Raw genomic sequence first — 16,398 nt, forward strand, 5'->3', positions numbered from 1 at the left:
TTTCTTACTTTATACTATATTAATGACTATTGCAGAAATAAATGTCTACTCTTTTGACGAATGTACGCCGTTATTTTGGTTTCGCTTGCTGGGCACATTCAATGCATACGAAAATTAATAATTTACACTTTCAGCAAAACTCATAAAAAATTAGCATACAATTTAAAATAGCTTCCCCACATGGCTTTAGTTTATAGCACGCTTCAAATTTTGCTTCAGTCATGCTAATTAATTTAGTAGAAAAAAACAATCCAAAAAAGGGTCATAACAATTATAAATAGTCACAGATGTAGTTACCTATATTTAAAGCTTTAATCATTTCCTCATAAAAATAATTACTTACATACATAGTATGTAATTATAACTACATACATACATACATATGTGAATGCATATCCTGTTTGTTAATTTTTTCTAAAAAAATCGTTTTTTTTTTTGTTATTTAATGGCTCACATGCAGCGCTGATTCATCGATATCTATCTCATTTGTGTAGTTTGCGAACTTACAGGCCATGTATTTTTTACCCCCAATGTCAAACGATCGGCGGCGGCCTCTCAATTGTTTTCACGCCATCTTAATTGCAGTCATAAAAGATCCACGTTTTCAATTTTAGCGATATTTTGAACATTTTTTATTTTGTCGCGCTTAAATCAATCAGTCATATAAAATCTTTATTACCACCAATTAGTCAGTCGGCAGCTCATTAGTTTTTGAGAAAGCGTGAATAGTTGTTAAGTATTTATTTAGTTACGGTTAAAATCGATCGAGGAAATAGAAGGCGATTTTGACGGTACGGTCGCAATCAACCCTTAGAAATATGACAGGTAAAAGAAAATCCCATTGACGGTAAGCGCTCCCAACTTTTGCCATGTCCGACGGTAAGCAGTATTCTAAAATACATTGTATCGATCCACCGTAAGATCAGGAAACAAAATAACTCTCCAAAACGACTACGGAGTTCAAAGCAAAGATATTTCGTTCGGTGATATCGTTTATGGACAGTTAGGAGCTTCTTTGACCGCCTGCAGCCTAAAGCTGTCTAAATTGATTGGTCTAAACCATAATAGACATAATAGTAAAGGGAGGCCCCATACCTTATTTCCTCCCATTCGCTGCAATATCAAAGTGGCATTATACCCAAGTGACCATAACAACTCAGCGTCTAGATGGGTCCAAAAGCAAAGACGTTCATTTCATGAAAAATATCGAGCTCACGTTTGATGATGAGGCTAGTGCGATGATCGCATAACGGTGAATTCAACAATTGTTTCCCAGTCTAAAGTTTTTGCTTTCGGCGAGGCATGACCAAGATCACACATAGTATTTTTCGGACCGCCAGGCGGCTACTAAGGCACTGTAATGCTAGAAGTTTGGAAAATGGTAGTAGAGCACTTAGGTCCTCTCTCTCTGGGTATAACTGAAAGCGCCTTCGTGAAATTTAAACTATGAGTCTGCACTCAAAACGCGTTTTTTGATAATAACCAGCAGTTCCCGAAGTTTTACAATCCATTCCTTTAATAATCTCTATTTAAATGTTCTCTCATCGTACTTACCTATTTCGCAGTAGAATCCACCCCAGCCATTCGGACACGAACAACGTCCGCTACGCAAACAACGACCATTGTTCTTGCAAGGTATCAGTTTACAGCTTTCCGAGTACTCGCAACGATCACCCTTCGCATATTCGGGACAAATGCAATGTGGTTGCAACTTCTCATCGAGCCAACAATGGCCGCCCGCCTCGCAGGAATCACCACCACAAGCAGTGCCATCACAATCGCGAATGTTGCGTGAATCTGAAAATGAAGGGATCACTAGTAAAGTTAACTAAGCGTCTTCGCTGGCTCTACTAACCAATAATATTTGTTTCGTTGAGCACAATACGCGTACCGCTCACCACCAGACCGCGTACACAGCCACGGAATGGTATTGGGAAGCCAGAAATGGCGTTGTGTGGCAGTTTGGACAAATCTTTCAGACCGCCAATGTAGAGCAGTGAATCGGGTTCCACGAGCACCTCGGCTGAGGGTGCTAACGCAGATGATGCGCTACCCTCCACCCACAGAGTTAACCAACGGCCACGTTGCGCCATTTTAATCTTATGCCATTCGCCGATTGCGAGCATGCGCACACTACGCACCACCGTTACGTGGCTACTGGGTCCAGATATGCGGAATTCGACTACGCCACCTTGTAAGGAGAGCGAAACAAAACCGACTTTCTTGTCTAGATTATTATTCAGCGTGCCGAAGTAGAGTAGAAGACCGCGTTCGGAGAGTGGACGCAATTGAAATTCGATAAAGAAGAATTGTACGCGATGATGCTCCTCGAAAGTCTTTGAACCCATGAGTGGTACAGGTGAAAAGTTGCGTTGCTTCTCAACTTCGTTGAGTAGCTTCATGACGAAGTGTTGATTGGAGGAAGCGATTGGTTTCGGTGGCATTAGTTTTTTAGTGAAATTGCGATAGCTGATAATTTGCGAACGTTTCGAGCCGATCTTATCAGAGCTGTCGTAGAGATAGGGCCAGCGTACGGACAAATAAGAACGGCGCCCGGTTAGTGAGACATCGCTCAGCGAACGAATATCTGTGGAAGATAAAGGGTGTTGTGTAAGATAGAGTTATCTACACATCCAGTTTTCTTACTTACCTTCGTCACAATTTTTGCCAGTTCTGCCTACAGGACAGTCGCATTCGTAACCATTGACGAGCGGCACACAGGTCGAACCCTCCGCACATTTGTTGTTGAACGAGTCACATGGGTTGATGGGCTGAGCACAAAGCGGCCCATACCAACCCTCCTGGCAGATGCAACTAAAAAGAGGAAGCGTCTGTTCACATACACTTTTGTGTTGTAACCCCTGCAAAAACTCACGTGAATGTTGCGCCATGCTGCAGGCAAGCGCCATCGTGTTGACACGCATGTCGGTGACATTCTCTGGTACCGCATTGTCCCACACCACGTCCGCGCACACCACGCGTCTCCTGCAGCGGCACCGTCACCTGGCCGGCCTTCAAGTTCACATCGTAAATGCAACCCTGGAAGCCTGAGTGTAACGGCAAATCGTGCGGCAGTGTATTGAAATTCGCCATTTCATGTCCGCCCAAGTAGAGTATCGGCATAACATCCATGCGGCTGACACTACCCGGTGAACGACCTGTGATATTAAATTTACCATCCACAGAGAGCCAAGCCTGTCGGCCAATGCGTCCGACTTTGATTTCGTAGGGTACGCGTGGCGCATCCAACCGGAAATCGATCGGTTTCTGTGTGAATATGCGGCGCGGTCCGCCGCCCAAATTCCAAGTGAGCATAATGTAACCCTGTATGAAGCTGACCGCCAGATGATCGCTCTTTTCGTCATGATACCCCGTCTGGCCCAAGAAGGCGAGCAGTGAAATTTGTGACATCGTTTGCGGTAGTATTTTGAAGCTTAACTCGATTGAGTATTCCAGTGGTATTGGCACCGTGTAGGCGACAAACGATGAGAGGCCATTAACGCTGCCCGAGAATGAGGGCAAGGCAACCTCGAGATCTGTAAGATTTTTAATTGTAGCAGGGGAAACCGTACGGGGAGGAAAATCTTGTGTTCGGATATGGGATTTGATTAAGGAAAAGGTTGCACAGGGATTGGGATAGATCAATTTTGATTAGTCCACTGCATTCCAAGATGTACCTTTCAAATGTACCTACGAGTACGAGTACGAGTACATATGGACGAGAGTACAACATTACCAAATGGTGGTATGCACGAACACTGATCCGCCGAACACTTGCAAAAGTGTAACGGGTTACATGGATGAGGATGTTTACTCGAGTAACAAAGTTGTACATACATCTACGTGCGATAGTGTGAATTTCTTTTGGTTGTCTACTTACTGTGTTCGCAGTAGTGTCCATGTTTACCCAACGGGCATAGACATAGGTAGCCGCTGCCTGGGAATTGTACACAAGTGCCGCCATACTGACATGGATTATCTTCGCAGACAGATATCTCACAGGTTGGGCCCATATAGCCGGTGGGACATTTACACTTCCACTTCTCTGCCTTTTCGCCATTTTCGTCCACTTCGTTGGTTTCGATTTTAATACATGCGGCGCCATTGCGACACGGACTCGATAGGCAGGCCAACGAGCCGCATTCAGTGATGCCAAAGCCATCCAAAGCGTCACTAAATCAGAAAGATACGATTACTACTATTTTGGGAGCTTATAGTTTTTAAGTAGACTAAATTTGCCTTTTTTTTAACAGCTAGGTGCTATGGGATAGTCTCGTAGCCGACACTCTTACATCACATTTTAAGTATCCGTTTATCATCGTATAGACATTTTTAAAACCACTAATAGCACTACAACATTCTTGTAAGCATTCAAACGAAAGTCGTTAACTAAAACGATCCAAATAGAGTGTATATAGAGAGCTTTCAAGTGTTTCGGGAAGAAGGAGGAAGATGGAAGAAATACCTTCCGAAACTATATTTTTAAGTCTTTAACTGGATAGACTTGAAAAGACCCCAACGAACTCCTTAAAAGTCAACCAAACCCGCTCACCAAGCTCTTCGATAGATGGTTCAAATGGATACTTATCCCTTGAAGACACAGACGGCGGCTGTGGCTCAAGCTTATCTGGAACACGCCGGTGATACCTGCACCCAGGCATTCTTTGGTTACCTAGCTACTTACAGCCTAAGAGGTAACTTGAACCGAAAAAGTTTCGGTAAGAGCACAGAAGGTTAAGTGATCTCGAATGGAGTAATTTTTTCTGAAATTCACATCTTGAAAGTTCTTAGGTAACATGGGCAAAACGGGTGAGCTCATTTATCCTCTGAGGAAACCTGAATTTGTCTGAACTGAAGGCCCAAAACTTACTTAGATCATCTGTTGGATCCCGGGACTTACCCGGAAATTGACAGATTTCCTCAGTGCCTTTTGTGCCAAAAATTTCAGACTGGATACCAGTTGCTGGAATGTCAAAACCCACAGGAGGGGTGGAAATTTGGTAGGCATTGACGAACCAGTCTACCAGGAAGTTCTAAGATGAAAAGCGTTTGTATTACTACCTGGTTAAACCATCCTTTGTTGCTTTCTCGGTTGGTGGCAAAGATTTGAGACAATGAAGATTACACCGCCTTGCTTAAAGGTACTAGATAAGGGTCCTTAATCTTGAGCACGGAAAGTTGAGTTACTTAGAAAGTGTGACAGATGATCAGACAGCGACCAGGGAGAAGAGAATAAACTCCTAAATTCTCCAAAATCCTACAGGCCAATTAGCCTTTCATCTTTCATGCAAAAGACATTGGAAAAATTACTGGATCAGCACTTAAAGGAGGAGATACTCCCTTATCAAAAGGAAAATCACCAATTACCGCCCTTCACTCAATTGTAGGTGTAATAGAAAAAGCTTTTGCATCGAAGTGTATTTCCCCTGGTGTTCATTCATGGACATAGAGGGTGCCTTTGACAATGCTAGCTTCAAATCCAGAGAAGTGGCACTATCCCAAAATAGTAATTGGGTCGGCAATATGCTTACGCAGACGACAATTAAGGCGAACATAGGACCGGGATAACTCAGCTTAATTGCAGTAAAAGGCTGCCCAAAGTGTTCTTTCCACTGCTTTGGTCTATTCTGGTGGATGAACTAGTTCAAGTCCTCAATGTGAAAGGATATCGAACCATAGGCTACGCTGAAAATATATCAATTATCATAAGCGGCAACCATGAAAGCACCATTCAGGGACTTGCTGCTGCAACTCTATTATCAATGAAATCGTTGTTTACCACTAAAGAGCTCGTAGGAAAAACATGGGGGCTGAATCCTAAAATGACCTTCTGGCTTATGTAATGGGGGCAATGAAAACAACAGCCACTGCAGGTATGAAGGCTCTACTTAATCGTACACCCCTTCATGTGGCAATACAAGAGGAAGCAGCAATGCAAGCACTCATGGTACAAAGGAAATATAAATTTAAACATAGCGACCTTGGTGGACATTTTGATATCTTGAAGGGAAAGGAGGCAACCATGGCCAAAACCCTGTTCTCACACGAAATTGATCCCATCCTCAGATTTACGAAGAATTACAAGATCATATTTCCTAATCGAGAATATTGGAGGAGAAGCCCCACGTAGCTGCACGATGATCCACAACAATGGTATACCGATGGTTTAAAAAAGTAAGTCAAGACGCATCGTTATTCAAGGCGGAACTAAGTGCGCCTACGGTTTACTGACCAGGCAATATGCCAGAATAAAACTCACAATATTTTCGGACAGCCAATCTGTCCTCAAAGCTCCAGTTATCTACTCGTTCTCATTAATAACCCTTATAGAGTGCCATAGAGCACCTACCCGCCCAAAATGGGGTCTCCTTAATCTGGGTGCCTGCTCATGAGGGCTATGATGGCAATGAAAAAGCGGATTTTCAAGCTAAAAAAACAGCAGACACGCTCTTTGTTGGGGCCAGCCCTTGAACCTATTGGAAAAGAGGGCGGGGTTATTCCCACACCAGTGGAAAATGCGAGCATGAGCTGGTATATTATAAAAAGAAGACCAAAAAAATAGTTGTGTGGGAAAGGGGAGACTCTGGGTTCATTGAACTACACATTAGTGTTTTATCTTGTACTAAATTTATTCATAAAAAATAAAATTTTAAAATGTTTCCAATGCAAAAGAGTGAAAAGTCGCTGTATGTGCTTCAAGTACTCGTAGTTCACCCGTATTTTTATTCACGTTTCTCGTTTTGAATAGATCTGAAATTATGCACCTTTTTGTAACTTCCCTTACTATGACGCGCTCCCACCTTATTTGGTTATACAGCACAGGTACATACTTAAGTAGAGCACAATCTCTTTCAACGGTTTTCGGTGACAACAGCATCGACGGCGGCGACAACGACAGCCCAACGGCTATGCGAATTCAGTATTCAAGTATTTGAACAATGGGCTAAACGACTCAGTTCTGGTCGCTTTGAATGCAAGTACTTGGAATAAAATATGCAACCATTTTACAACAAAAGCAACAACAACAAGACCAGCAATATTGAAAGAATACACTTTACAGAGCGGCGTTGGAGAGGTCGACGTCGACTCGTAAATGCGCTGTGTGGATGACAATTTCACATCAAACGGAAGCGAAACGGAAATGGAAACGATTCTTTAGCGTAAAGTGCGCGGAAACTAAAAAGATGAAAATAGAGTGGATGGGGATATAAAGGGGGTGGGATAGTAGATAGGGTAGGGCGAGAGGCGTGGTGGTGGCGGTGGGGGCGGCAGTGACGGAGATGATGTTTTATTATGCAGCGCTTTTCGGCCAGCGCACAAGCTGAGGCCATTGTAATTGCACGAATTGACGCGCGCGCCACGAAGCGTACGCAGTGCAGTCGTCCTGAATGGCCGTCAGCGAGTTAGTTAATGGGTCGTCGCTTGGTCGTTGGGTCAGCTATGTACATACATACGTACAGCGTCAGTGAATGAGAAGCGCACGTGACTGTGCAATATGCAGACAGGAGGATGGCAGGAAGGGTAGAGGTATGCTATTGAAATATTAATGCACTTGCATTGCCGTTAATATTGACATTTAAATTAGTGCACTTGAAGGCGCAAGCACGCACACGCACACCCCAAACGCCACTGAGCCAGTTTGCTTCCTTGTGCCTGAAAGGGCATCACTATTATACATTCACTTTTCGTAGCTTCTCGTGTTCCTTCCTCCTCCTCCTCTCACACCGAGGTCAAGTGGCACACAATTGACATTTTTGAAAAGTTAAATTAATTTCTGAGTGCAGCAGCAGCGACGAGTCTACCAATGAGTTTAGTTATCGAAAACTTTTGCCACTCAACTTTACAAATTAATTACGAGATATGCTTAACTAAGTAAGTGCACATTTTTTTGTTGTTGTAGTTGTTGTTTTTTTTTGCGTTCGCATTACCGGCGCTACTGGCGCACCCAGGCACGTGAATAATATTAAACGCTGCACTTTTGTGCGCTTTGTCGCTAGAAAAGTTATCGACGAAATTTTTGTGTGCTATTCGGTGATGCTTAAAAATGCCAGCTTTTACTTGTAGAGCTGATTTTTGTGAGAAATATTCGAAGGAAAAAGTTGCTTACAAAGGCACGGAAATTATGAGATGAGCGTGCTTGAAAGGTCTCGAGTATCAGCTGGGAATTTTTTTTTTTGGAAGTTTGGCGGAAATTAATGCTTTGTCGTTAATGCACTTCATTTTGGAAGCGGAAGTTAGTGCAAGAGCGCCACATCACTCATAGGCAGGACAAAGGGTGCTTTTGTAGATATTAATTATGGGTTTAGAAATACTCTGTAATCTGTGGATTGTGTAGGACTTGTTACACCGCAGTACCCCATTACACTAAGGTTTGAGCGCTCTCTTTATTGTATCAGACTCATTCCTAAAAAAATTGACTCAGTAAAGATGGTTTTTTTGGCCTTGAAAGACTGTGGTGGGCTTTGGCGAAAACGCGTCTGAAGACCAGGGGCTGGCTGTGCAACTCCATTGAAGGCTGTTTAAGGCTGACCTATGTTCCAACGGCTTGGAGGACTGTGAGGATAGTCTTCCTGCTAAAAGTGGGCAGAAGTGGTCACGTATAACCGAGGACTATGGGCCCATTAGTCTGACATCGTTTCTTCAACAGTCAATGGAAAGGTTATTGAACGTAGTTATGCATCATGCAAAACGTAGCGGGACGCATGCGCTTAAGGGCAGACGTTTACACCGTATCTACCGCTGTGACCGAGTGATTAAAGCTGCGTACTACCGCTCCGTAGAACCTCGGTCGGATCCCTGATCCAGCTAACTTCTAATTTGTAACAAATTTCTTCTAATAGCGCTCGCCCCTCGGCAGGCAATGGCAAACCGCTGAGCGTTTTTCTCCCATGAAAAAGCCTGAAGTCAGGAATAGGGATTACTTTGAGCCTGGTTAGAAGCTCCTTTCAGTCACAACTAGCATACCATGATATGACATGAGTGCCATCTGACCAAGAGTGCCCTTTCTTGTGGGCTGATATCGTATCAAAAGTACCCTTCCTATCCAACTTCTCAGCCACACATTTTCCACGCAATGTAAAATATTGCGGCGGAATTGAAAGTGCGGTTAGACACTACCTAACCAGTTTTGAGCGCACCATCAGCGAGCTAAGGTCCGCAACTGCTACTGGGCTATCAGAGTAGGGGGACAACTTCCATTTTTAACGCGTTACTTTTTGTCAGCCATTTAACCTTGAAACACTCTACAGACGTCTTGGAGCCTAAAAATGATTCTAAAAGAACTCTTCCAACCAGTTCCGACCCGTTTGACGAAATCTGTGTAGAGAAAAAAAAAACGAAACTGTCGAGCTTTCAAGAATTTTAGAGTGCCCAAGCATTGACCTTGCTAGGCTTTTTTAGCTCTCTCTAGTGAATTTCACCAGCCCAGAGCTCCATACTAATAGAGCCAAGAAATCCCTCGCGATTAGCATTCCTAACTCTTTCCATAATTTTAGGTTCCCATTACCGCTTTTAAGATCAGACTAAAGTACTTGATCGTGTCGAAAAGATGCAGTTGAGCACCCGAATCGAGGAAAGTGTTGCGTTTGGATCTTGCATTGTGAAGGCCAATCACTTTTCTCAGCATCTTCATCAGCAACGCAGGCTGACTATTAGCCTAATCGGAAAACAATGAGAGCTCTTCCCGGGACGCTTCTAGATAAATGGTACATTTTTGACCAGCTCGAGGCTACAAATTCTTAGGCAAAAACAAGGTCTTATAAATGAATGGAAGTTTTACTAATGCTTTCACGAAGACATTAGCCATGCGCGGATCGATGATCGGGCGATAAAGCCACTCTATTAACTTAAAAAATTCGTCTTCAGTTCTAAATCACCTGAGTCGTTTTTTTTTTTTAAGTCTTTATCTACATGAAAGTTCCATTAGTGCGCTTATCAAAGGCAATTCCAAGTTATTTGATCTTGACAGAATGTTAAAGGGTAAAGGTAAAGCTTTTTACCCTCACTGCTACACCAGTGTGACACCAAACGAAGAGCTGATAAAAATAAAAAAAGTTAATTCAATTATTACTTACCCAAATATCTCGCGCGTTTGTTCATTTATCCGCAACGAATGTAAACAGCCAGTAAAACCAGTGCCACTCTGAGCCGGTGGTAGCTCGATTATGAGACCGATCGGTGCCTGTGGGGCGCCACCCAAATGCAGCCATGTATTGAGAATCACCTCCGGTGTTTGCATGCGCGGCGGTAACAATTTCAACCAGGTCGGCTGATCACCGGACATGGCGAGCGTGTCATTGACCAGCAGGGATGCATTGCAATGTGTGTAATTACGACTGAAATCCAATCTGCAAATAACCAAGAGAGAGAGAAAAATAAGGAAATTAGAAAAAAAACAAACAACAATAAACAGCAAGAAAATTAATAAATAAATAAATAGTAGAAAATTACATTTGTAAGTTTGCATGTGTGTCCATATACTATAGTAGATGTGAATACCGTATCTAATTAAGTGTGAAATTTAGAAGCTCGCAGCGAAAAATGCGTGAGAAAATAAATTTAGTAAGCAATGGGATTTTCAATAAAGTCGCAATTTACTGAAAATTGTGAAATTTGTGAAAATTGCTGGACGACAAATAGCCAACACTTTCGCCAGCTGTGACTGGCTACTGCATGCGGCAGCAATTACGTTAACCAGCCAGGTGGCGGCAAGCGATTTTCTTCAGGCAAATTTACTTATTTATGCGTTAGTTATTTGTGCTGAAAAATTTTTACAAGTTTATTTACGAGCTTGTAAAAAGTTTCTCAAACGAATGCAGCGAAATTGCCAAGTGCCAACCAGCCCGTTCGGCACCAACTGGGGCGCTGCAACAAGTCAGAGGTCAGTCCGAAGGTGCGAAGGTGCGCTGGCGTTTGTTGAACTTGGCAAACAAATTGTCGTCAACGTTAGATGTACATATGTACATACATACATTAGGGTGCATCACCAATTCTTAAATCTATTATATTTTAAAACTTCCGCCAAAATAAACCGATTTTAAAATAAGCCATCCCGCTGCATTATTTTGATTCCGTTGATAAAATTTTGTGTGCAGACATTCAACGCTTAAACTCCTCTGCATATTCATATTCGCGAAACTACGGGTAAATCATAGTAAAACTGCGTACTTATTTTTCTCTCTGGATGTCAAGACTTTTTTTTAAATGATTTAAAAATTAAAAAAATGTGATTATTTCAAAATATTATTAAAAAAATTAAGTGCATTGTAGGATAACAGTGAGGGTATCATATATAGAAAAAATTCTGTAGAATTATAACAGAATAAATTTTTTGGTGCATAAGGACGAATGGGTATGGAAAATGTCCTTTAAAAATGTTGTCCTTAAATATCTATCCTTGAAAATTTGCAAACATTTTTTTTTTGAAAAAATTATTGTTTGAGGACTAATATACGCAGACCTCGTCTTCGAATTTCGTCCTACAAACTTTATTATCTTGAAAACATAAAATTTAGTAAAAGCGCATTTTCAATACCTATTCGTCCTTGTAAACCAAAAAAAAATTATTGTTTTTAAATTCTACAGAATTTTATGACTCATTTGGTATTCATATTATTTTTCCACATGGCACTGATTTTAAAAAAAAAAATTTTTTAATTAATCATATCTTTAACATTTTGAAAAAAAAAGATCCTGACATCAGAAATGGGTCCATACGTAGATCTTAAGATTTTTCGGAAATATTTTGGCGGAAGTCTTTGAATGTAACAAATTTTATAATTCCGATGGAAAACAGTATCGATTTTGTTTTGTATGGAGAGTGATGCATAAGATTCGAATATCTGATTAAAAAACCCCGAGTCTCCGGAGATTAACCGGACATCCGGATACGAACGAATAATATCCGGATATCCGAATAAGCGGCTAGTACCAGCTGTAATATTTACCTCTATGCTTTAAAGCGTTTACTTAGGTATACGTATGTATGTATATATTTTTGCATGAAATTTGTGTGTGACATGACCAGCAAAAATATCTGTATATAAAATATAATTTTTATTTTATTTCCATGTTTCGTTTACATTTCCCTTTGCTGGGTCGCTGCTTGTACAACAACCTGCATACATACATACATAGTTAGTATACGAATACCTTCCCACATGTACTATTATCAGTTTTTGTTGCTTTTGTTATAGTCATGGTGGTTACACGTGCTTGTGCTGCTGTAGCTTTAAAAGCGTCCTTGAACAAAAATTTATTGGCGCCCATCGAAGGTGTACTACATACATACATACATACGTTTATGCATTGCTGTAGGGTATGAAAAAGCGGGGGAAAGTGGATGTAACATGGTTGGCAGGAAATTGGCTTTCTGTACGTATGCTCGTAGCATGGCAAGTAACAGTAGTGGTGAAAATTCCATATGTTATAAATAAACTTTGTGCCAGAATATGCAAACTTATTTTGCTGCTTTGGTTTGTGTGCCCTTTTTGAGAATTGTATGTAACTAAAGCAAATAAATAAAGTTGAAATACTTTGCATCAAAGTTTGTACAAACATGCGAATCTACCGACATACATATGTCGGTATCTGTGTACATTAGTGTGCATCACTCTACATACCAAAAAAAAAAAAACTTGGTTTACCATCGGAATAATAAAATGCTTTAAATTTTAAGACTTCCACCAAAATATATCGCAAAACTATTTAGATTTACGTGAGCTGGAGCCATTTGAAAATTGTTCCAAAAATCGAGCTTTTTATAAATAAAATTATTTTTAAATTTTTTGGAACTTGGAATCAAAATAATGAGTTTATTGGACATACAAATTTTCATATTGGTCTAGCCCATGTAAATCTTAATAGTTTTCGAAATATTTTGGCGGAAGTCTTTATAATTTCGGTGGAAAAACCTCATATTTTTTGGCGATTCGCCCTAATGTACATTTGTATATTCTGAGCTCTCGTTTGATAAGCGGCAATTGAATATTGATATGTTGCATATTAAAAAGCGTACAGAAGTATTTATAAAGTTAATAAAAATATACGAGTTTCAGCTTGGGAACCAATCTGGATGATTCCGAGTTGAGTTTAGGACGGCTGTTCCGATGGTCGGAGTTTAAAAGTGCTTGATGAGCACTGCTTTTCCGACCATAGCAAGTTGTACTGCCGAAAATCTCCGTGGAATTGGAATACCCAGAGTGTATCTCAGAAGGAGGCAAAGCTCTAAAAAAATGCTCTCAAGTTTAGCCTAAAGAAACCCAACATGCTCTCACAGGTCTTTTGGCTCGTGGATTGATCCCGAATTTTCTCTGAATTTTGTTATAAACACACTCTTCCCGGGAGCAACGAACATTAAGACGGCGGAGCCACATGTCAATGTCAGTGACTGAAGTCTTTTTCATTAGGGTGGTGGTCTGGTCTATATGGACATTCAAATCTTGTAAACCACTAGGTCCCGATAACGTCGATTGCATTAAATGGATACTGAAAACAATACCAGGAATTTAAGAAAGGTTACGTGCTTTAATGGGTAGTATGCCGGTCTCCTTCAGGGTGCGATCCAGGTCATTGCCTAAGGAGATTTTTGTAATGGATGGGGCCTCTGCAACAAGTGTCAAGCAATCGGCCAAAAATGGGTTAAGTCTCCGAAGCTAATACACTGGCTATATACCGTCGTGGTTAGACCCATACACCTCTATAGAGTTACAAATTACAAAAAGTGCACAGGATAGCTCTACGAATGCCTAATTTGTTTGGACAGCAGCCACTGAAACAACGAAAATGATTCTAAACATCGTACCCACAGACATTATGATATACTATAGACGTTATAGCACAACTTCGTATATACTTAGGAGTGCCCAAGAGTAGTGGGATTATTTCTAAAATGTTTGTCAATACTATTTCTCCAGTTGCTGTGCTCTGGCCCGAGTTCAGTCTAAGGCCAAGATTCCAAGAACTTAGATTTATATTTATGTCCTTGCGAAGTTTATACCAATTATCCTTTTTTTCTGGCATCGATGGATAGTTTAGGATCCTTCCTAGCAGCTTGGTATTGTTCTGCGTCTTCGTTGCAAGCCCTGGTGTTAGCGCGTGGAGCCACATGCGCCTAAGTTCGTTGAAGTTTTCTCTCCAATAATGTGCGATTCTTTTAAGTTGGTTGCTACCAAATTTAGGTACCGAGAGTTTCTTTACTTTCTGAAATAATTTTCAGTTGATCTACCTATGTGGCGTCTATTTTAGTTACACGCCCTTCGTGGTATGGTTTGCCGATGTCAAATTGCGAAATAATTTTGTGTCTGTTCTGCTTGTGCAATCCTCCATTAGTTGGAATGGATTATTTATCATGCCTGTTATTCCCTCTGATGCGGGAGTGCGATGTGGCTTAGTCTCCTTACATCGTGGCATTCGTAAATTAGTTGCTCCTGAAGTGTTGAGCACCGAGTACGACGCGTAAACTCTGGAGCGTGTATTTGGCATTGCCTACTCCGTAGCAATGCAGATTACGTCTCTGGAATTTACCAGAAGCCCTTTAAAGTTTATCCTCATAGATTTTTATGCTGTGGCTGGTCGCATCTGGTCCAGACGAACACATTTCTGGTTCCAAATTTAAATATGGGTACGTTGCTTCCTTGAAAACCCTCTTCTGTCGGGATCTTAGGAGCTTCCAGGTTAAGCGGGCAAGATCGAAACTTCGGAAACACCGTTTTGCAGTTTTATTTGAGTTGATTAAGATGATTTAATCCGGAAAATGCTCTTGACCACCTCACAGAATTTCGAATACGCTCAAATTTTCGTATGTACATTTTCCGGCACTCATGCATGATTTATTAAAACTGGACAGAGAGTAGGGGACTCGGAATAAATCCTAAAATTAATATCTTATCGGATAGCCAGGCGGCCAGCAAATCAATGAACGAAATAATGCTAAGATCAGAGGTTTCACACGAATGCCTGGCAGCTCTAAATGCTACTAGCACCGTCTTCAAGGTCAGCCTCATATGGGTCCCGGTACATAGAGATATTGAAGGAAATTGCAGAACTCATGAGCAAGCTAGGGAAGGTACTTATCCTCCACTGTCCGAAAACAGAGGTAATATTAGGATAGCCATATCAAGAGGGCAGTAGCTTATGGCCAGATGAGGGTACTCGTACAACAACTAGGCTACTACGGTCGGAAATCGGTAAGAATAAAACGGAAGAACTGCCCAGCTTCTAAAGAGAGGCGATTTCGATGGCCACATCTTGTGTAACCGGTCATTCGCTATTAGGTTGGCACTTTTCGGGATTAGGAATATTGCAAAGATGAGGAAGAAACAGCCAAGCACTTCTTCTGCAGTTGCCCAGCTTTAGCTAAGATTGGCCTGCAAGGTCTAAGTGGGCCGGTAATTTCAACTGACTGCCACAATGACCTAACTTAACCCAGCCTTGGTGAAGCCTTTTGGCTTTTCAGTTTTCTTAATTTCTTTCGGAACTTCCTTCTTTAGATTTGACCATGCCTGCCCTCTTTTCTCCTTCTGTGGTCGGTTTCTTCGTTCCTGGCGTCTTTTGCATAAATAGTTCCCACTGACTGCCATTTCTATGCACGTGCGTTGAGCTACTTGTAGTTTCGTTAGGTTTGTCAGACGCTTCTTTTATTCTTTATTTTCTTTATTTTTCACAGTGTGAAATATTTCTTTTCGGAATAAATACCTTTAGAACAAAATATTTGCGCACCTCAACCTCATAATCACCACAAAATGACTCAGCCGTATTCCAGCATCCAACTAGGAATCTCAAAAATTGAATTGCCGATAAGAATAAAAAAATGGTTAAACATGTTTCACATGCCATAATTTGCAGTTATTGTGTTGCTAACTCAAAAAAAAAAAAAAAAAAATAGTGGCATACATATCTACTCTATTCTGTATGTGCCACTCCGGCATAATAATTCGCCTTTTAAGTAAGCGCGTGGTGCAACACCATTGCTTTCGCTGCTTCTTAGTTACTTTTATTTTGCTTTCTTATATTTCACTTTGATAGCCATTTTACTGTGCCCAGTCGTACATATTTTGTACATCGAACCCGTGCGGACCGTGCGCGGCCGCCGCGTACGTGAATGTTTTGCGATATTGCTGCACAAGTGAATTTTATTGGCAACGCAGCGCATGACCAACTAAGGTACATACATCAGCCGAAATTTGCAACAAAATTGCCCCTATAGAATTCACTTCACACGCAAGTGAGGCAGCTTAGGTGTAGGTGCGCGTACGTTTATAAATAAATAAAAATCTCCTTCACTTTCAATAATTTTTTTTTCACCTTCACGTGTGGTTCCTTTTTACGGGCTTTTATTTTTTTTTTAAGTTAAGTTCTTTGCTTTACTCGGTATTTATTGCTGTTATTTTGCGTGTTTTA

At 41.2% G+C, this 16,398-nt stretch overlaps 1 protein-coding gene across 1 annotated transcript in view; it reads right to left on the minus strand.

Annotated features, from left to right (window-relative positions):
• Positions 1–16,398, minus strand: part of LOC118741145 (protein eyes shut) — a gene marked incomplete at its 5' end in the record, with an annotated part of 39,774 nt that overhangs the window by 8,977 nt on the left and 14,399 nt on the right. The window contains 6 exon segments of the mRNA XM_036473002.1: positions 1,555–1,797; positions 1,856–2,587; positions 2,651–2,814; positions 2,876–3,536; positions 3,881–4,173; positions 10,074–10,346. Coding sequence (XP_036328895.1) covers positions 1,555–1,797; positions 1,856–2,587; positions 2,651–2,814; positions 2,876–3,536; positions 3,881–4,173; positions 10,074–10,346 — 2,366 coding nt within the window.

Source organism: Rhagoletis pomonella, unplaced genomic scaffold, assembly GCF_013731165.1.
Source record: "Rhagoletis pomonella isolate Grant_MI unplaced genomic scaffold, Rhpom_1.0 Rhpom_scaffold_00006, whole genome shotgun sequence".
Taxonomy (NCBI): domain Eukaryota; kingdom Metazoa; phylum Arthropoda; class Insecta; order Diptera; family Tephritidae; genus Rhagoletis; species Rhagoletis pomonella.